The sequence below is a fragment of the Micrasema longulum genome, unplaced genomic scaffold (assembly GCF_059751315.1).
Source record: "Micrasema longulum isolate JH-2025_06_02 unplaced genomic scaffold, ASM5975131v1 h1tg000206l, whole genome shotgun sequence".
Lineage (NCBI taxonomy): Eukaryota > Metazoa > Arthropoda > Insecta > Trichoptera > Brachycentridae > Micrasema > Micrasema longulum.
In genome coordinates this window covers 324,848-347,752 of record NW_028277411.1, presented here as the reverse complement: position 1 = coordinate 347,752, position 22,905 = coordinate 324,848, and the positions used below count along the sequence as shown (strand labels likewise).

Sequence of the window (22,905 nt, the reverse complement as noted above, 5' to 3'; positions counted from 1 at the left end):
GACAGCGTTCTTTTTAAATTTGAACAAATGTCAAAATTTAACCGAAACATGAGTATTTAGGGGCGTAGTCAATACAATGAACCGTTTTCGCGGATATTGAAAATGATAAATTTAAAAATATTTTTGTGCTACTAATAAGTACAATTATTTTTTCACACGATGGAACTTCAAATACCCTTAAATTTTTGGATACGTATTTTTGTTTATTTCTTTATATATAAATTATACATTTGTGGATTTATTGCCAAATTCCAACATCTTCCAACCAACTGATAAAATAAAGGTGTTTTTAAGATTATTTAAGCTTTCATGTTGATCTAAAAAACGTATTAATTATAAAATCTAGTTGTAGCATTATTTTTCTTTTTACCTAGCTAAATACTAGTCACTTTATATTTATGTTAAATTATTCTCAATTTTTATTTGCTATATTTATATTAAGAACAAAAGGTTTTCTCACTTTAATTTTATCTTTTATTCGTCATCTTAGATTTATATGTTTCTTTTTTACTTTTTTAAAGTTTTTTAAACAAAAAAATATACTGTTATATTTAGTTTTAATTATTTAGTTGAATATTTCATATGATATATTACATAATGAATTGTTCACTGCTGTGATTATTTCTGTAAAACTTTTTAAAGTAAAAGGTTCTTTGAACCGTTGATATATAAATAAATAAATAAAATAAAAACGTGGTATTTTCCTATTGCGTTCAAAGTAAAACCGAATCGAAATGTTGCATATTTGTATAAAATTTGAAGGCGTCTTCGTCGGTAAACTGTAATTGAATACATACAGAATTTACTTTATAAACAGCTTCCCATTGTAATATCCCGCCAAAGGCAGGGCCCCGAATTGTCTATAAAGTTACGTTAAATCTAACTTTCTGTACGAAAATGTGCATAATAAGAAATGTTTAAGTACCACCGTAGAAAATCTGTTGTTCAACATGTCTTAAAATATATTTTATTTCAATTTTCAATTTTTCGTACAGAAAACTTAATTTCACGTTAAAGAAGATATCTATGTTAACATTCTGTAATACGGACGCTGGCCCTGGTCTTTTTTCACCCAAAGAACTGTATTCTTTATCCGCTTGGATACAGAACCATAATAAATAATTTAAAGTCAAATAATTGTTACGCTTTTGTCAAAGCAGAAGACGGAACAATTTTTCAATTATTTTTTTTTGTGCAACTGGTCCTCGACGAATAAAATATTGCTGATTAAATAATGTCATTTTATGCATGCACCTTCAATTCACGTGAACAATAGATGCATTGTGCTTTAGAGGAGATAATAGATTGAATCTCACCATTTGCTAAGAGTGCACTTTCCGCATGCACTGTACTTAGGAACCCCGCCAGGGAGGTTCCATCCCCTCTCCAATCTCTCTCCCCAACCCTGGAGCCCCTCCACACAGACAGCTTGATGACGTCGCAGCCAGGAAAAAAGTAGTGCCTCCCTGTTTTTGCAATTACTTGACCTAAAACACTAAAATAAAATCACGGGTTTAAAACTTTGTATGCATAAAACATGCTTCTGTCTAATTCTATTTGCCTAAAACCTGCTTCTGTTCAATTTGGTAAAAACAAAACATGCCTTGATTTTTATACATGAAATCTCTGTCTTATTCTGTATTAATTAAACTTGAGTCTTTTAATTTCGTAAAAATAAAACATGCTTCATTAAATGCAATTAAATAACGAAATGTTAGTATTTAATTGTATACGACCACTTAACTACTTTTCTATAACTATCAGTTTCTTTTATTTTTCTATATTTCATATGAATAAAATTCCATATTTCTGTACAAAATTATAATACATGTAAAGGAAATGTATTCTCTTTAATTTTGAATTATACAGCGTTCCGCGTTGTCGATAAAGCAGTATTTCACAGTTAGACGGTAAAACAGATAAAACCAAGAATGCGACATTACGTCAGATTTTTACATGGCCGAAGTAAATTAAGAATAAAGATTGTTTGAGCAAATCGTAAACGCAAATTGGAAAGAAGTCGACTTAATAAATTTAAATGCCGTTTCTTTGTCTTCATAGGTAAGAGTGTTGATAAAAATATGTTAATTAAGTTCGTTTGGAGATATAAAACCATAGAATTAAGAATAGTCCAGAAACCGCATACGCACATCAAAGAGAAGGCGACTAAACTACTCATAAATGAGTAGGTTTACTTTTGCCCCTTTAGTTTCTTTGTAGACGTCGCTCAGTACGCAGCTCCTGATTTGAATTCTACTATGCCGTGTTGTGTCTTTTTGAAGTGTAGAAATACTGCTAGGATCTTAAAGAAACAGGATGGCATCACATTTCATTAACAAACGAATGTTTAAGTAGCAAATGAATTACTTAAATATTGAATTATTTTTCCATCTGTCAGATTGTCAAAGAAACAAAATGGAAATTTCGTTAGTGTTGCCAGGGTAGAATTTTTTTTTATCCTACTTTGCTCATCTAATAAAAGAACTAATGAAAATTAGACCTCGGATTAAACAACGCCGTGGGGGACATTTGAACGACATTATCTTTAAAACATCAAATATTATTTAGCATGATATAAAAATATCCGTTTTATGTCAAATAAAATTTGTTTTATATTTTAAGTTTAAAGTTCATAAATTCAATTGCTCTTATTAAATGGCCCTTTATTTATATAATCTGTTGTGTCAATCAATGTTTCCACGTGCCCGATAAAATTTTTTAGAAATTAACAGATTGCTTTTTTTTTACCTTACATTTGTGTTATGATTTTTTTTTTCACATCAAGAAACATTACCCGGCGACGTAAGCCGGAGTGGGGAAATTATTGGACACAGTCCGATGTATTCAAATATGATTCTACGCTCCTTCTGTACTATTCTTAATTCTATGCACCAAACTAATATTCAAGTTATTCTCCTCGACTCCCACGATTAAACAGTGCGGAAAACACGGCAGTTTGACTTAAGTACTTGACAAAAATTAATATAAATAAAATAGACGATAACAACATAACATTAAAAAAAACTGTCATACACAATTATAACACAAGACAAAACTTGTATCGCTTTAAAAAAGCAACGACAAATTCAGGACAGTCAAAAATACTGTACAATGGACACTACAGTGACTTACCTGACTACTTGAAAAAGTATTTTGGAGACAAATTTTGAATCTGATCTTTACTAACTAGAAACATAACATGACTCTATATTTTTATACATAAATATATACTATTTACCTAAGTATTAGTTTGAAATAATAATACATATATTTTTTTTTTTTCGTTTAATGTTATTCAAAATTGTTTTCTTAGTTTTTTTTTTAACTGGTTCGAAGTATTTCTAATACCAAATTATCTTTTTTTATCGATAATTCTATAACTGGTAATATTTTATTATTTTATATAGTTTATCTTTTTTAGACTTTCCTAATTTGTTGATTAATAATATTGTTTTAAATGCTCTGTATTACTTATAATTATGCTTACATGTATGTATATTTAATTGTATATGTAACTAATATGTAAAAGGCACTAAGTGCCGTAAAAATATTGTATTTTTTAAATAACTTTCTTCTTATTAATTTCGAATTTATGAAACTGTACAAATCGTGTGAATCTGCCAAAAGATCTCCATTTTCCCTTCTCAATAATGTTTTTCATTTTTTTTAAGTATATGTACATCAATCAAAATGATATCCGGGGAATATAATTCGTTTGTATTATACATTGTAATACACTTTGTCTTATACAATAAATAAATAAAATAAATACTATTAAACAAACAAATCTTACTTATCTATGATGCAAAGTACGTGGTGAGCCAGATGAGTGGAAGACCAAGCACGGAGGTCCCCAGCTGGTCCTCTAGCTATAGGTCGTTCCAGCCTCCAGAGAAGAGCTTCCTCCATCATGAACCTGCTGACTGCCCTCATTGGGGGCTGGTCAAACAAATTAATTTATCAATAAACAAAATATAAATTATTAAAAGATTAAAATAATAATGAAATAAACAAAACTATACTACTACATTGTACATATATTCGGCGGATCTTCGCAATTCTCTCGTCACAAGCAATTTTTGGTATGCAATTCTGCTCTTTCAGCGAATCTTAATTCACTTTAATACGAATACCTAATATCGACTGAATTCATAGTGCTATTTTTTATTAATTTTTTAATGAGTTATGTATTAAAGTAATGGATAATATATCTATATAATCTGATATATCACGAAGTTAAATCGTTTGAGTTAGTTTCATGGATGAGAGTTGTTGTATCACACAGAACCACAGAAAAATATAAATTTATAGTAAAGATTACTTACATTATATTATGTACCTTCTATGTAGGTACAAATATGTGATATTTTTTATAGCTTACCTGTAAATAAAATCACCGTTTGCCACTGGTGTAAAGTGATCACTCAAATCAGTCAATAACAGTTCATAGGCATAAATACCTGTGTCCCGATTACATTGGGAAGTTAACGTTATTTTAACGGAATGAGATCTTCAATTTCCTGTAAACTAAACCGAATTTTCTGTACGAAGATATTAATATTTTTACGAAAAATATCAAAATATAATATAATACTTGATTATCTTCGTCAGTAATCTGTAATTGAGCATATTTCGAAAAATAATCATACAAAAAAACACATTTTCTTATTGTAATCGGGGCCCTGGTCTTCCGCAGTCCGTTCTCGAAATTTTACTCCATCTTTGTTGTAAATACCTACGAGTATATCCAACGTCATATAATTTTTTTTTTATCTTGATAATACTCTTACTTGTCCGCGTTCTCTGAGATGTTTGAGTACGGCGCTTAAAGTATCAGCAACGCGGGCTGCGCCCTCCCCTCGCGCCCCCAGGAGGGCGCGCGCGCCTTCTGCCCACAACTGCCAACCAGCGCAACGCTCAGACCACTGAACTCCACTCGCTGGAGCGCCCCCAACAATATAGAAACCCTGAAAATAGATAAAACATAATATTGTATATTCTTTTTTAAGTGCCGATTCCTCTGCATGGGTTGACGCCCATCATAGCTATGTCCACGTTGTTGATTGCAGCCTTTAATAGTGATGCGGTAATCTTTCCATGCAACTACCTTAAATTTCGGGTGCAGGAAACCCTTCGACGACCCGGTTCTCTTCTGACTTGTATTATTAATTGTAGTGGCAGGTATTTTTCAGCTCTCATTACATTGACGAAGTACTGTAACTTCCTAGTGTTTACATTGCCAAGTAACTCTAGATCCTTTTTCATACGTTGTTCTTAAATGCATTGTTTAAAACTAAGTATTAAAGTCATAATAAAACTTTTTTTTTCCATGCAATTTTTTCTCTGTTTGTGTATTATTATTATCTTATCTATTTCTGAAATTAATTTATCAAATATTTTTGTGTACCATATATTATATTATTATCTTATATATACTTACTGTAAACTAATTTTTTAACATTAATTTGTTGATACCATTTTTTTTGCTTAAATTCTTTACAAATTATTTTCAATTTCTCTTTCTTTATTTATTTTTCTTTAGTAGAATCAATAATAAGATGTAGTATAAAGTCGTGGGGACATTCGACTAAAACTAATATTAAAATGATCTAGGGTCTACAGTATTCTATAGTTAAGCGAATTGTACCTGCAGAGATTTACGAACAAATAAGTAATAATGATCTCCTGTACAAAACAATCAAAACTCTGCCTGTTTGAGGACTACTGTGACTTTGCATCATTTTGGAACAATTTAATAGTAATACATTCAAGTTTCCTCTCAAACATAACCATAATACACGTTCCACGTCTAATGATGGCTTGGTAGTACCAAAAGTATGTAACAAATGTGGAAATAGAACTCTCAAATATTTAGTACCTAGAATTTTTAATTTATTACCAAAAGAACTTAAATTTAACTCACATTGTAACAAGAGCAAAATAAGAGAGTGGCTACTCGATCAAGAGTTTATATATGAATAGTAGCTTAGCTGTAAATATTTTATTTTTTCATATATTTTCTTGTATTTAAAAAATAAATTTATATATTAATATTTGTATAAACATGTTTATTCTGATCTTTCCGGCTGTTAATTTTTATATGTTATTCATTGTTTTTATAAATGTATATAATATTATTAAGTCAGTATAAAATAATCTTCACCAACAAGCTACAAAAAGTGGCTTGATGGGATTTTAGTTTTAGTAAAAATATAACAAGTGTATTTTTTTTTATTGTAAAAATGCATAATTATGCTATTAAATAGAATAAAAAAAGGAAAAATAAAAAAATGGATCATATGGCACTAGATTGACACCCAAACGCAGCGTATCTTGATCATTTTTATTATATGAAGGTTATATGATCAGTTTTACGCTTCAGGTACCAGTCCAAGGACAATGAAATATTTTTTGTGAAAAAACACCCTTTTCAATAAATATTTCATTTCAACCATGTTTCTCTATTTCTATATGTTTCCATTTTATTATTTTCATTTTTTTTCTATTTGTTTATTTTTCATAAATATATATTTTTTTCATTTTCATTTATTTTTGCACCACTACAGGCCAGTAGGCCCAATAACAGTGGTAAATTACATCACAGAACACCCAGGCTTGAGAAAAAATCATTTTGATTTTTGTGTTCTCACCGGGAATCGAACCCGGAACCTTCCGAGCGTGAGTCAAGCGTCTTGACCACTACACCACGGAGGCCGCCATTATTTACAAATATAATTACAAAAATACACTTTAGAAAAATACATCTTAAAATTTAGCTATAACATAAATTGGAAAAAATGCCCACAATTTGCTTTTAAATTCAAACATTTTTCTTATATCCAAATTATTATTTTTTTCTTTTTTACTCTGCAAAGTTTCACCTTTTATTTTGCATTGCAGCGTGCTTTTTTGTTTCTATATTTATACCAAAAAAGTGTTGTTTATTTTAAAAATTATTACTTACTATGTTTGTACTTACCTGTATAATTTTTGTAAATGCCCCTTGGGCGTATTGTAAAATTAAATAAATAAATAATGTCATCGCCAAATTGTTTAAATCCGCCACTGTATCGGACGGCTAGGCTGTCCATTAAATGGCGGTATTAAATTAAATGGCCAGGTCGTTCGTAAAATGAATTAAGACTTTCAACGTGTTGCCAGGCTGAAACCTAACCCTTTGAAAACGGCTGAACCAAAAGCCACCGTGTTAGGTTAGGATAGGTAAACTAACTAACTGTTTTTATTATTAAACTCAACCTAATCAATACTAACCTAACCTAACTTTACATCAAGAAGTAATTTTTAAATAAAACAATTATTGTTGTATTTTCACTATAAAATTATTATTTTTACATTGAGATATAATCTAAAGAGACAACACACCATTCAATTTCGAGCCAAAAAGTCGTTCCCAAGGGAAAGAAATTGACCAGCGGAGGAAGCAAGTATCGTCACGTCATATCAAGTCGACTTTGACAAGCAAATTAAAAACAAAGATAAGAACATTACTTTCCGGTAAAAGGTTAAACCATCGCTTTTCCAGATTAATTTGTGCAGTATTTTAGCGTACAAATAGGCATTTTAGTAATTGCGAGGAGAAAAGTAGCCGGGAAATGCTCGCAATAGACTAAAGTCTATTATATCAAACGTATGCCAATTGGCGGTGGGTTGAGGGAACATATTTCGAACGCTTATGTTTACTATAGTTATAAACCTCAATGTTATTTTATGTTTTTTATTTTCTTAACTTTCTGTTTAATTTATTTAAGAGTTTGCCATTGGCAACAAATCCACAATAAAGTGTTGACCTTTGTTTTCATACTTTTCATATGTATCACAATGTATATTAATCCATTAATAAAGATCTATTATCACTAACAAGGCAATGATAAGTTTCCAGACCTGTAAATGCGTAGACTTTTATATTCCGCTCTCAAAAAGGTTTCCATCTCGGTCAAAATACTGGTGAAAACATTACCGTTTGCGCTGCAGTATAGAACAGCAGCGCGTCAGGGTGTCCCAGAGGAGCCCTGCTGGGGAAGTCGCTGCCCGAGGGCCAGCCGCTGTAGGGCACGGCTAGGGCCAGCTTGGCCTCCGCCCCCCGCGCCCCCAGCACGCCCCCTGCCATACGCACCCGGACCCAGGGAACCCCCTCGACGATTGCGACACGGTACCCGCGCTGCTCCGGAGGCGAATCTTCGTTCACTGTTGAACATACAAAAATAACACATCGATTATCCAGTTCATTATTAAAGGAGAGGCGGTAGGCCAGCTTCTTCCCCCTCGTGATATAGTAGCCAGCGCGTTCGCCTACCATGCAAAAGGTCTCGGGTTCGACTCCCGTCATGATTGACATGAAATATTTATTGAAAGGGTGTTTTTACACTAGAATTTTTCATAGTCCCTGGACTGGCACCTGAAGCCTAAGACTGATAATCTTACCTACACATAACAGAAATGATCAAAATACGCTGCTATTGGTTTACCAATGCAGTGCCCTATGCACCATTAGGAGCTGAAAGGGAATAATGATGATAATGTTGGCTAGCTACCACGCGTCAGTTTGATATTTTATACGGTGCACAAAAGTACATTTTTTTGTAGGTAGATGTATGCACTATGTAGCCATTTTACTGGAATAAAGAAAATAATATTTTTTTAAAAAGATGTATCAACAATACCTTAACCGACGCAACGTGCATCCAGATCAAATGTTTCTCTCAAACTATATTTTTTTAAGATTTAGTTTGCGTTCGATAGTAAATAATTTAATTATTTACTCGATTAATTCCATACAAATTTATACGAAAATCGCGCACGGCAAATGAAATGAAAATTAATAATTTTTAAGTAAATGACAGATTTATTTTAGTGGCTTTATAATGTTCTTTATGTCATCATTTTGAACTTTGAAGTTAATATCTCTAAAAGCTTAGAATAATAATACGCAACCGGCTAATAGAGTCGCCCATATGAAAAAAAAGCCATTATATGATTATCAACTACGAAGTAAGCTACAGTTTACAGCAATGCAACGAGCCGCATGTACCAGTGGCGAATGGTGAGTTTATTTACAGGTAAGCTATAAAAAAATATCATTTATTTGTACCTACATAGGAGGTACACAATATAATGTAAGTAATATATACTTTGAATTTATATTTTTCTGTGGTTCTGTGTGATACAACAACTCTCATCCATGAAATCAACTCAAACGATGTAACTTCGTGATAAATTATATTATAATTTTTATTTATTTTTATTTATTAAGGAAAAACAACCGTTGTTATATAAGAATGAGAAATTAAAAAAAATAGTACATACATCCAGTTAAAGTTTTTCGCAAATATAATGAGAGAACATGTTACACAGTAAAGAGAAAAATAATATATTATATAAGACATGAGAGAAAAAAAGAGCTCGCAAGAAGGTTAAGGGATGAGGAAATAGAGTGGAGAAGTGGAAGAGAAGGATTTTCATAATATAGTTGACCAATTAAAATTTTTGATATTATAATAAAATAAACATAATTAAAGTAATAAAAATAAACATAAGGAAACGCAAATCAGACTCTCTTTGATAAGCACTGGTACCGGTCGACCGACACAACACAGCTAGAGACATTCATCGTAAATGTAAATTCGATTCGCGTTCATTTAACGTGGCTGAATTTTATTCGGTATTGTATACGTCTCTCTTTTATTATTGTCTTGGTTAAATAAGTTTTAAAATTAGCAAAAAAAAATCCACGAAATATGAAAGTGAATATTTTATTTAATACGCTTTTGGTAATTCCCATTTAATTGAATCAATATCAGTAAATATTAAAATTTAACCACATACCGCCTTTTTACGTCTACTGGTTTCGAGACGTACCCGCCTCTTCGTCAGGACACTCACTACACCAACATATAAATACACTTTCACCTTTACCGTCACCGTAGTATATACGGTATTTTCGAAAAAATACACAAATTACACGCAGGGTTAAAGAGGATGCAAACACCACCATGTCCGAATATGCACTAAAATTAAATTTTTAATATTTAGTGATATATCGCAGAATGTGTGGGGGGGGATATGAAGGAGAGTTGCTAAGCGGTTAAACGTTACTCGATTGGTTTATTTTTAAATAAAAAAGGGAGCGGTATTAAAAATATATTTGATTGTTTATTAGGGGAATATTATTTTTAAAGCTTTTTTTAAACATAAATCATATTAATGTAATTATTATTTACACATATATTTTTTTTGGGGGTCGCAGTGAGTCACGTTTTGCTGAGGGCGTGATTCTATAAAATGCTGCAATCGCCCAGTTGTATTCCACCTACATTACCTACATTACTACACTACTGAATAGTCTAACTCGTTAGCGTCCACGTCGCAAACCCTGGAGAATGGAATCACACTCATAACGGTTTGATCATAGCAGATAACGGGTTGTGGTCCCGTGACAGTATTGTGGACTCACGGACCAAAGGTCCCAGGTTTAAATTCCACTCTACCACAACTCGATTTCCCTTTTCCAGCACAGGTTATTTACGACTTTTGGGAAATGGTCTGAAAGTGCAATTATTTATTTATTTATTTTATTTTATTAACATAAACGTCAAATCTGCCTTTTACAAACATTTATAACTTCTACATATTTGGCTTAATATATATTTTTTTTTAAAAAAACATAAATTTCCTCTTACCCAAGATATATATTAAAAAAATTAAACCTAAAAGTTCTACAAGATTTATATTTATAAAATTAACCTAAAAATTATACAGCATATTCAGTCGAAAATTTAAATAATAAAACATTATACAGTAATACAACAAGAAAATCATAAGTACTGTTTCATACAGCTAGGCAAAGTGAACAATAAACTGTGTTTATTATGAAATGCATGAATAAATAAATATATTTACCATTCACCATCTTTGAAAAGGTTCAAAAGGTTTGTTCTATAGGAACAATACCCTACACTAAATATATTGGATACGTGGGAAAAACTATTGCCGAGTTCATGAAGTCAGTTTAATACGGCATTACAAGTATACACTGTCCGTGAATTGTTGCTACAAAACGGTAACACCTGTCTAGTCATTCTTCCAGGCACCCTGAAGTTGATGAGAGATAATAGTTCAGGGCAATCCCATATTGAATTTACAATTTTGAATAAATTTAAAAGGTCTATAATTTTTCTTATATCGTTGAGTTTAAACTAATTTAATGTTTTTAGTAAAAAAACGTAATTTAAAATTCATGACTGATTCTACGTTTAAAATGTATATACCGTAAGAATTTTTTTTGAACTCTTTCAAGAGAATTTTGGTGACAGTGTAGTAAGGAGTCCATATTGTAGAGTTATACTCTAGCTGGCTTCTCACTAATGAAGGATATATTTTAGTAAATAATAAAAACACAAGCATTTCTCTTTTAAAAAAATAATTAAAAAAATATAGGATGAAAGGCAAGTTCCTGTCGCGCTCTATATTCATTTTTTCATTTCAATTTCTTTTCTTTTTTGCCAGGCAACAGGCCAGGAGGCCCAATTACAGTGGTGAATTACATTACAGAACAACCAGGCTTGAAAAAAATCACATTTTAATTTTTGTGTTCTCACCGAGAATCGAACCCGAAACCTTCCGTGCGTGAGTCAAGCGTCTTGACCACTACACCACTGAGACCGCCTTATATGTATAGATATATTGTATATCTATATAAAGTGTTAAATAAATAAATAATAAATATATATATGGAAATAGTGCAAAAACTAGACACATTCCCTGCGCATCTAAGCGTTCGCTTTTAAAACCGACTGTTATGTCGTAATTTAATTCGACTTCAAAATTGATTTATTTCTCTCTCATGATTTTTATAGGCTTTTAAGAAAAATTTTCTAACCTCAGAACGATAAAAAATGTAAATAAATCTTAATTAAAGATAAAAAAAAGAAAAAAGAAAAAATTTATCCGTGGAATAAATTTTTTGACACTTTTAATGCGTAGATATGCGTTAAACATTAGTGTGGGTAAGTTTCTACGGAATTAAATGTTGATATCAAAAAAATGTTGATATAAATTAATATTATAATTAATGTAATATAATGAATGAAATAAGTTAACTAATTGTCAAGCGTCTTGACCACTACACCACGGAGGCCGTCGATTAGAAATTAGAACCTACTAGCTAAGGGAAGGTAACCCCGATAAAAAATCCACCAGAGAAGGCAACGGGAAACCATTCTGGTCATCTTTTACCAGAAATCACTACAGTGAGTATGTCAATAAGCAGTCGTCCTGGTTGCGGTATACGAGTATAAAAGTAGCGCAGGACAAAAATACTTTCGCTGTAGTGATCACCAACGTCGGAGAGACCTTACAAGACACCGAAGAAGAACGTCCTTTTTTTAATACTTTACTATATGCCGATAGCTACCTCATTTGCCTATTTCGCCTCCCTTGAACCACTGCCATTAGAAAATTTAATAATGCTTTAAATCATGTAAAGAGCATTTAATTACCATCTCCATAGTAGCATTGATTTTCAGGGGGTAGGTCCCTGATATGAGAGTAGACGTTTGGGGGCACCAAGAGCCCAGGGGCACCGCCCCCCGCGCCCCCTCCAGCACCAGCTGCCCACGCCAATACTTCTACCCATCTTTCCACCACTTTGTCTCTGTAAGTGAAGCGGTTATTTTATTGATTTCTTTGATAATTGTATAAAAATCAACATAGCATAAAAAAAATATTCACATACTAAAAATTACATCAACTGTATTTTAAATATATACCAATCTCTGTAAACAAATAACAAGTTTTATTTATTATTTATTATGTGTGGTAAGCCAAACAGATGTTTTAACAGAGATATAGAACCATTGTACACATAATTTAGTGATTTTTACCAGTCAATGACTGGTTATGAACCTATGGGAATCACCCGGAAACCAATGTTCTATATTGCCTGACCTACTATTGTCTTAAGCACAGTGCAGAAGGTGATTCATGCATTTTTTGGAAGCAAAGAGAACACTTTGGTCATTTTCTATAAAAGTAGTAGCACCTTTATGTACTAACAGTAGTTCAATAGAGCTCTGTTCGGACATGTAGTAGATTAGATCAGTTCCATTCAGTTATCTCATTGCTCTCTAGCTTCATTACCAAATACTGAATTTTATTCAACATGTAAGAAATACACATCCAAGCAAAACGCCGTTTACTTCTGTCATCTCCAATTGCTAATGGTGCTCCCTGCCTCAACGAGCATATTATTCAAAATCCTTTTAAATCGAATAAATGCTAAGACTTCTGCATTTGATTATTATATAAAATCTCTGTTTCTGTTAAGACCCATGGCATTCCGAGACAATCTTAGATAAGTGACACCACATATGTAGATTTCAGATTAATGAGCTGCATAAATGCAACGACTACAACACGGTCCAAATCCTAAGTACACAAAAATACTTAAATACCAGCACAAATGAGCGACACACGGCACAATAACCCAAAAAAACTCACTCGGCTGCGAAAATCTAAAATAAATTTATTCTGTTTGAACGTTAAAAAATGCCTCTGGCCTTTCAGAACATAATTGAATCGCCCATTTTCAAAGCCCATCTTGTTCATCTTCATCATTCATAAAAAAATGTGCAGGTGAAAACACATGAATTTAAAAATATAAAAAATCCCTAATAAAATTGAACTAAATACGGCGTTAACGAAAAACATTAAATTTGTAAAATATAAGAGATATTTTTTTAATTATTTATAGATTTACATGTCACAAACAAGAAAAGACTTTTGTAATTGTTGTATGGACTTTATGACTTTTGTAACTGTTTTATGGTACAGTACACGTATAATAAAAGAGGCAATAGAAATACACACGCAAATAACATAAATAAAGACGACGGGCTTAAATAAAACTTAACATGGTTCCCAGCACCACACACTACAAAAACGAATAGGAATGTGCCTATTGCCGACTGCGACACGGTACAAATTACTAGTAGTTAAACAATACTATTTTCTACAAAAACACAGTTTACTCTGAAGATGGTTCTTGCAATGGTAGCCAAAACGTCTGAACAAATCCAACACACACGGTATCACCAAAAAACCTTTGTAAACCTTGGTACATTGGAAATGTTTTAAAGTAACAAGATAAATTAGTATCAAGTATTTTTTTTCAAAAGAAGTCCGGCGATGAAAGTGTGACTAAGTTTATTTTATAATTTATTACAACAAAGAATCAGTACAAAACTAAACCAAATTTGTTACCTTAAAATGGACTTATTTTAAATTGGAGAGCAGAAGGACAAAATTCGTTTTGAAAGTGGACGATGTTTGTCAATCGTTATACTGACTGTAAATTACTTTTTTTTTTTATTTTGTTGAAGATTTATATTTCTCCTTCAATAAGCCTTAAAATATCATACTCAGTTCGTTTTTAATAAAAATCTGGACAAGAATCGGAATTAAACAGCTAAATTATAAAATCAAGTCAAATGTATTTATTTAATTTTACTATACGCCCAAGGGGCAGCAAAGTTATAATTTTAAAAATAAACAACAACATGGTGTATTATATTACATGAAAAATCCAAAAAAGCATGCTGCAATGCAAAATCAAAAGTAAAACTATGCGTAAAAAAAAAATACGGAAATAATGTAAGATTGATAGTTAGGTATAAAAATATGCTTTAAAAAAAACAGTAGGTATTAAAAAAAATGTTAAAATTGAAAAGCAATTTATAAATATATATTTTTTTAAATGGTATTAACGTTTAAAATAAATTATGAAAATTAAATTACAGTAAGTGCATTAGATAATAATGTATATGGTACACATATTAAAAATATTTTTTTTAATAAAAAATACTTTGTGATAGTATACATCAAATAGAGAAAAAAATTTAATGAAAAATAATGTTTTATATCGACTTTAATAATTAGCTTTAAATAATGTATTTAAGAACTAAAATCGGGTTGTGGTCCTGTGGCTAGTGTCTCGGACTCACGGACCATTGGTTCAAATCCCACTCTACTCCATCTTTATTTCCATTTTCTAAGAGTGAGTTATTTACAACTCGTTGAAAATGGCCTTTAAAATTAAATATTTGGGTAAATCATAAGAACGAAAATATTTATTTTTCTTTAAAAATAAAAAAAATATTAATAAAAACATATATGATTTATACTTTGTATGAAAGTTATTGTCTATGGTATTTTATCAAAAAATATCCACAAAAAACATCAACATTATTTTATAAAAGATGTTACCTCCTAAGGAAGCCGCTGGAAGTAAGGAAATCTTCCCATAAGACTGTGTCGGAGGGGCGCAAGCGGGCGCAACCCGGGGGGCCTTCCGCCACGGCGCAGTGGCCCCGTAGAGACTCCATGACCACTAAATACTCCAGAGAACGAGACTTCAACTGAAATATCAAAATAATTAATAAAATACAACAATATCACCATGACCGAAAAATTAGATCGTTGTCCATGTCTAATTTTGAAATAAAAAATGGCACGACGCTATCTCTCCATTTAAAGTTAAAATTAAGGGGCTTGTTCAATAAACTGAAAAGTGCGATTTTCGACACACAATGAAATTTTTGTATTGTAATTGAAGATCCTGTTTTAAAAACCTCAAATGTCTCAAACCAAAACATTTTCAAAATAGTGTTCAAACTGAATGATTTTACAGTTGATTTAATGAAATCATAGAATATTGGTACTTTAAGTTCATTGTATTAAAATAAATTAAAAATGTGATTATTATATTTATGTATATTTAAATATTACTATATTTAGACCGTTGTAGTTTTTAGTGCAAACTAAACAATTTTGAAATTTGAAATAAAATAGCGGTTTTTCAGAAATGTGTATATTAGTTGAACTTTCCATATTTAGATTTGTAAAAATATTCCGCAAACACTGCAAAATACCTACATACATAAAATAATATCTAGAACACCTCTGAACTGTCAAACAACGAGTGATAGTGACGCTACATAATGGCAGAAATGCTAATTAAAGGATATTTGTTGTTCATTCATAAAAATTGGCGAGGGAAATATCACATACTACGAATACCGATTAAAATATTTGAAACGGATTTAGAAAATTAATTGTATTTTTAAAATCAATATGAACATTGTAGAGAATTTTTTTCATACATAACATTAAAAAAGAAACTATTAAAAAACATGTCCCTACAAAAACAGGACTTATTTGGCCTTGATAATTGCGACGTCAAAGTTTGCGACTATCTTCAATTTAAATTTAAACGAAAACGGAGTTCAAAATTTACACGAATCGTGACGTATTAAGGGCGTGGGTAATACAATGGACCGATTTCAAAATTATAAATTGTACAATATTTTTTATGCTACTAATAAGTAGTTGAAAAAAAATATTTCTTACATCATAGTATTTCATTGACCCTTATTAATTTAAAATTGTAAAAAAACGTAATATTTCCCTATTGCTGTTTTCATAAAAACACCGTACTTTTAACAGTGAGTACCAGAAGTACCGACCGGTAGAGAGTTTTTAAGTAATATTTGGAAAGAACGATCGTTTGAGCTCATAAACTAAGGTTTATATCATTTTGGAGAATATTTCATGTTTTTAAAACGAGCTCTTCAATTATATGCAGGAAAGCATTTTCCAAATAGCATTTCGAGCACTAAACTTCTACATTGTTCTAGCTTGAATACTACCAAAACGTATTTTTTCTATTTTATAACCTTGCACAGTAAACAATATTGATCACTCACCATTCTGTGTTTATTGAGAAATACGACGTATTTGGACTTGAACCGTAAATCTTTTTCAGCTGCTCCTGCGACAATACTTTGTACCAACCGCTCAGCAATCGTCTCCATCTCATCAGAAAGGGGTTCTAAATATCAGAATATTATATTAAAAACGTTTTATATTTTAATTTGCGTACAAAAACTTCTAAAAGGTTCTATTAAAACAATAAATTGAATTTCCTTTATTTACAAAAAACTGGAAAAAACAATAGAATGAGAATTACAATTTTGAACGAAAATTCTATATCTAATACACACTCGTATCGAAAAATCAATATCTGTACACATCTCTGGTTAGAAGTCAAAAAGTTTTTAATTCATCAATATGGTCATCGTTTTTAATAATTTACTGGGAGTCTATTTGCAGAATTCAAAAGAAATTGGTAAGATATGTAAATTTTAAGTTGGGTATCCCTAGAGATCAAATAAATTATGACAACTATTTAAACATTTTTTAATTAACTTTGAAAATAATTTAACAAGATTTTGAATATGTCCAAATGCTTGCAGACTGGCTGGATGTTTTACCTCTCTGTTGCAACAAATTTAAATATGAAAATAATTCATTAATTCATCATAATATTTTCCTTTCCGCACCTAATGGTGCATGGGGCACTGCATTGGTACACCAATTGCAGCGTATTTAATTTTTTTTTACGTGATTAAAAAAAATGTCTTGATACCAACACCCCGTATATATTTATTTATTTATTAGTTTTAGTTTTTTTATTTAGTTTCCGGCCCAATATAATATTTGTAATAATATACTCGTATATCTGTGTCAACTAATTACTCGTCCTAGCTTAACACATGACTTTTAGTCCCATGGAGTTGGGACTTGTGTCTCAATAAATGTGTAATAAACCACAAGTGTAAACGCATTAAAAAATAAGAATCCTCAAATTTATCACTCTCTAGGGGGTCAAATAGATTTAAAAAATCACCCCTGATTAATTTATTGAAGTTGATTTAATTATATGTACCGTCTTGGTTAAATAGATCTTCTATATTTTATTGTTATTGTTAAATTTCTCGGACGGTAACTACCGTTCTAACTAAATGCAATCAGTATGAGACAAAACATTGGCAATAAATATGCCTCATATTCTGATGTATTTAATGTATCGTTACCCAAATTTGTATATAAACAAAAAAAACGATACGTTTAGGAAAAAAATGAAAATCAATTTCAATAGACCGGGTTTAATTTTGTATAATGTACTTAGTTATTATACTAGAACTAATTTTGTTTGAAACATGTTTTTTTAAATAATACATTAATATCCATGGTTTTAAAAAACAAATCATTTTCGGTTTAGATTTATATTTAATTTTAGTTTAGTAATTACAAATGTTGATTAATTTATTAATTTAGATTCAGTTAGTAGATAATTTACACTGTGTGTGCTGCATGCAGCTGATAGCTGATAATATTATGTCGAGATTTATGGTCATTGTTTATCCGTAACTATATTGAACATCTAACCGGAAGTAATCACAAGAGTAGCCCTAAATACCGGAAGTGTATCAACATTGCACGAGAAGTTTCGTAATTGCATATATTCAAAGTACTTATAACCGAATCATAATTTCAATGTATTTTTACATGAGTATTATCAACACTGTAACACAATGCATTCAATTTTGGATTTTCTGTTACCGGATGAAAAAGACAGTTCTTAGTGTGAAATATAAGATGTCCGCCGGTAGATTTGACACATAAAAAAATGATAAAAATTTTAATAATTATATTTTTAATGTAATTTATTTGACAATGTTTTGAGTATGTCCAAATATTCGTAGAAAGGCTGGATTTCTTTCTTAGGGAGTTATTGAAATCTGAATTAGTTGCAACATAAGTCCTGAGCCCTCTAAATGGCTAGTCTTCTATATTCCATTCTTAAAAAGGTTTTACCTCGCTGTTGCAATTTTGGATTTATTTAGATTGAAATATTTTTCTGGGTCTTTTGGTAAAATTACGTAATTTTACATCCATACCCACAACCAATAAATATATGAAAAAGAAACGTGTTAGAAACATCCATGTGGGTTGACAGCATTCAGCATTATTCACTTTAAAATTATTCTCATAAATAAAAATATTTCAGAAACAATCCAACCCTAATAAAAAAGGTGATATTATTGATATTTCTACATCCAGTTACCAGCAGTTCTCCTAATATCATCCGACCATCCCGTGGGCGGCCTCCCTCTGCTTCTTTTGCATTCACGAGGTCTCCGTTTGACTACCTTTTTAGTCCATTTTTAGTCATTTTCCCTGGCAATATGTCCCACAAATGACCGTTTAAGCTTACCCACCATTATTTCAACTATGTTCTTTACTCCCGACCTTCTACGTATTTCAGTGTTTCTCATCCGGTCCGAGAGTTTCATTTTAAGCATGGCTCTTTTGTGTTTTATCTGTACATGGCTTTTCCTACGGTAATACTAGTATAAGATCAAATAAATACAGTTGTAAACATAATGTATAGTGGAGCATGGTAGAATAAATTGAAATAAAATAAAGAAAATCTTCCTAAAATGCATTTTTTTATTTCGTGTTGATATGATTGGAATTATGATATTTATTTCTAGACAGAATTATGATACTTATTTATTTTCTATTTCTAACAGATGAAAGAATTGAAGTAATATAGATGTTCAAATATGGGCAGAATGGTGAATGTTACACAGTGTGTAAAGTGGCCACTTAAACCAGCCAATGACAGGTCTTAAGCCCAGTAGATGCCTAGACATATATATCGCCTTTTTAAAAATGTTTTTCATCTCTGTTGTAATATGTTAATTTATTTTTAAATTATATTGGGCACATGTTTTTTTTTGTACTGTTATTTTATAATTACATTTTGTTTTTATGAATTATTATTATAATATAATATAAAATTTTGTTTTGAATTACTATGTATACTTAGAAATATTTTTACTAAACATTAAATCATTTTATTTTATTTAAAAATAATAATGATTAGATATAAATAACGAGATTTTATTTATTTTATTCGATAATTATTATTTGATTTACATTTTCGCTTTAAAATATTGGTAATTATTTAATTTTTATTTTTGTTGTATTTCTTTTCACGATTATAAAATTGTATTACCTGCATATATTTTTTAATTACTATTAATATTTAAAAAAGTTTTTTTTACTATTTTCAAATTCAAAGTTTAAAAAAAAATTATTAATGGGGTTTAATTTTTTCATTAATTATATTCTGATTCTCAGTTTGGGGTTATATTATCATTTATATTTATATATTATATTTACATGTACTAACATTTCAATAAAACAGGGTTTTTTTTGTATTTATATTTTTTAGCATGTATTTTTGTTTTAACATTTATTATTCATCAATGTTATTTAAAATATATGATAAACAAGTTTAGTATTATATCACATTTATGTTTTTATGTAAAACATTTTAACTCAACACAGGTTTTTACCTAATGAGCTGAAATATCTTCAACCTAATGGAACTGATTTTTGAAATTTTAATTTATTTGTTTTTAAATATTTTGTGGTCGTTTTATTATTATCGTGCATTCAAATTCAAATTATACATATGTACCTTTAGAACAGATATTTTTGTGCCTAGTGAAGCTGCTATGAATACTTCCTTGAAATTTTACATGTTAAATTGTCTCTCTTAATTACCTTTATACGGTAAGCGCTTATTTTTATTTTGTGTTATTTTTTAGCATTACAATTAAATTTTGCGTTTACTTTTTTGTCAATAAACGCCGTACTTTAGCACTGAAACTGAATACCTAATTAAAGTGCATTATAACCAATTGATGTTCACGTTTTTTTACGGATTATCTATCATCATATCAACATCTGCATATGTGAGAACTTAAGTCTGGCTAAGCAAATGGCTTTCTTGTCTCAAAAAAATTATCTCTAATTCTCAGTCAGTTTGATTATGAGAGTATTGAGTGCCTTATTACTGCATGAACGAGAACTTAAACCTCGGTTGAGCAAGTACTACCATGTATGATGTATGCATGCGAAACGTATTTCCTTACCGTCTCTCTCATCTTCGGTCAGTTTAGTAAAGCGAGTGTTGAGTGCCCTCAACTGCTTGAGGGAGAACTTGAGTCTTGAGTTGGGCAAGTGTAGCGTGGTGCCCGTGACGTCAGCTGGTAGCGCTGCGCTCGCTGAGCAACCCATTTCCGGCTCCGTCTGCCGGGAAATAGTTATCATTACAATTTGTTTGTTTTTTATTGTTGAATTCATTACACATATTTTTTTATTTGGAACAGTACACCTATATATGTGCTATGATTACATAATATAATTATGTTATTTGAAAAATAAAAATAATAAAAACACTATGAAACATTCCAAATCACGGCTATTTTTTTACTTGATTTATTTTAATATTATATTATTACTGTGCTCTAACAATAATATCGTTTATATGTACGTAGTGTACATATTTATAATTTTGAATTTTTCAACATTAAGGTTTTTTTATGAATTGGGTTCTTCATAAATGTTTTATCCAATTTCTTAATATTTATTTTACTTCTTTATATAAAGTTTCATTCTACGACTTCATTTTCTTTCTAAATGGGAGTCTGATCTTTACTTTTTCTCTGGTATTATGATTATGTTTTAATTGACTTTAATATTTTTTTACAAAACTCGTATGTTTTCAAGTATCAAAGCTAAATAATGTATAAAAATAAATTGTAACATTTTAATATTTACTGCACAGCAGTTTTATTCATAATAATAAGAAAATTTCATAAAGAACCTATTTAATTTTTTAACTGCCAATGAAAATAACGCAGATCCAATTTTTATACCTACTTTATAAAATTTTAGAATAAATAATAAAATTAATTATTCTAAAATTTTATTCAGTATATTTTTAATTTTGTCATTAGTTTATGTGTATTTTCTTTTATTTTTTCATTAAAAAAATTTTACTTAAACTTTCTTGCTTTGATTAATTTTTCAAGAAACTCAACATATTTTTATGTTGTGTATGGATTTATTCGGTCCATTTAGTAACAGTAAAAATTGAGGTTTTTTTCATATGCAAGTACGATTAAAATAAAATATTTTTTAAAAATTCAAGCTTGTAGGAAAGAAAAAAATTACAAAAACAATTTAGAGGGAAGCAATACAAACTTCCCGATTATTCGTTATTTTACACCCTCAAATGATTTCACAACAAATCAACACTTTTTAAAACAATTTCAACGTGCTTTCAAACATCAATTAATATTTCAACGTTCTCTTCCAAATCGCTTTTTGTGTTAAATAAGAATTAGTAATACCAAATAAATAAATACAAAACAAATGTTCGTTGTTTTTTCACTTTTAACTGATATGATAAAAACACTTTACAAAATAAATATTATTAAACATAATTACACTTCCAAACTTACATTACTTTTCCATTAAAACTCCACGAATCCACTAGTTTACCATGCATCTACTCCAAACACTGTTAAATAACACAATAAAAAAACAAAATGGCCTCCTGACATTGATTTTGCAGAGAAAACTTTTAAAAGTTCACATTCCTAAAACGATACTGTAATCTACACAACACCGAACGATAACTACGGCAGTTAGTTAGTTCTGACTCAAAATGGGAGATAACTTTTTCATGGTAATTCACCTTTTTTTATTGTCAGTGTATGGCTTGTGATCATATACAATACAAACAGATTTGTTGTCAACATATATACTATAATACATGTATATTGTATATGTATTATTTACATAAATGTTGAAATCATTTGCTTATAACGTGTGCACATCAATAAAAAGTATGATAGTATAGACCTAAATGAGTAACATTTTAAAAGGGTAATATGAAATCTCAGACATTTGCTTTCATATGTCATTGGTTGTGTTTTATATTACAAATAGAAATAGGCGGCCTCCGTGGTGTAGTGGTCAAGACGCTTGACTCACACACGGGTTCGATTCCCGGTGAGAACAAAAAAAAAAGTTATTTTTCTCAAGCCTGGGTGTTCTGTGATGTTATTCACCACTGTAATTGGGCCTCCTGGCCTGTTGTGGTGCAAAAAAATACAATATTTGCGT

The 22,905-nt window shown here is 30.4% G+C and overlaps 1 protein-coding gene across 1 annotated transcript in view; it reads right to left on the bottom strand.

Annotated features, from left to right (window-relative positions):
• Nucleotides 1-22,404, bottom strand: part of LOC148283742 (uncharacterized) — a 39,796-nt gene extending 17,392 nt beyond the window's left edge. The window contains exons 1-9 of the mRNA XM_088243352.1: nt 22,239-22,404; nt 20,865-21,021; nt 16,779-16,903; nt 15,280-15,431; nt 12,516-12,670; nt 7,979-8,205; nt 4,791-4,967; nt 3,794-3,939; nt 1,317-1,495 (exon numbers count right to left, since the gene is read on the bottom strand). Of these exons, the coding sequence (XP_088099478.1) occupies nt 1,317-1,495; nt 3,794-3,939; nt 4,791-4,967; nt 7,979-8,205; nt 12,516-12,670; nt 15,280-15,431; nt 16,779-16,903; nt 20,865-21,009 (1,306 nt within the window). The 5' untranslated portion in view covers nt 21,010-21,021; nt 22,239-22,404. The remainder of the gene's footprint in view (nt 1-1,316; nt 1,496-3,793; nt 3,940-4,790; nt 4,968-7,978; nt 8,206-12,515; nt 12,671-15,279; nt 15,432-16,778; nt 16,904-20,864; nt 21,022-22,238) is intronic.
• Between the last annotated feature and the right edge of the window lie 501 nt (nt 22,405-22,905).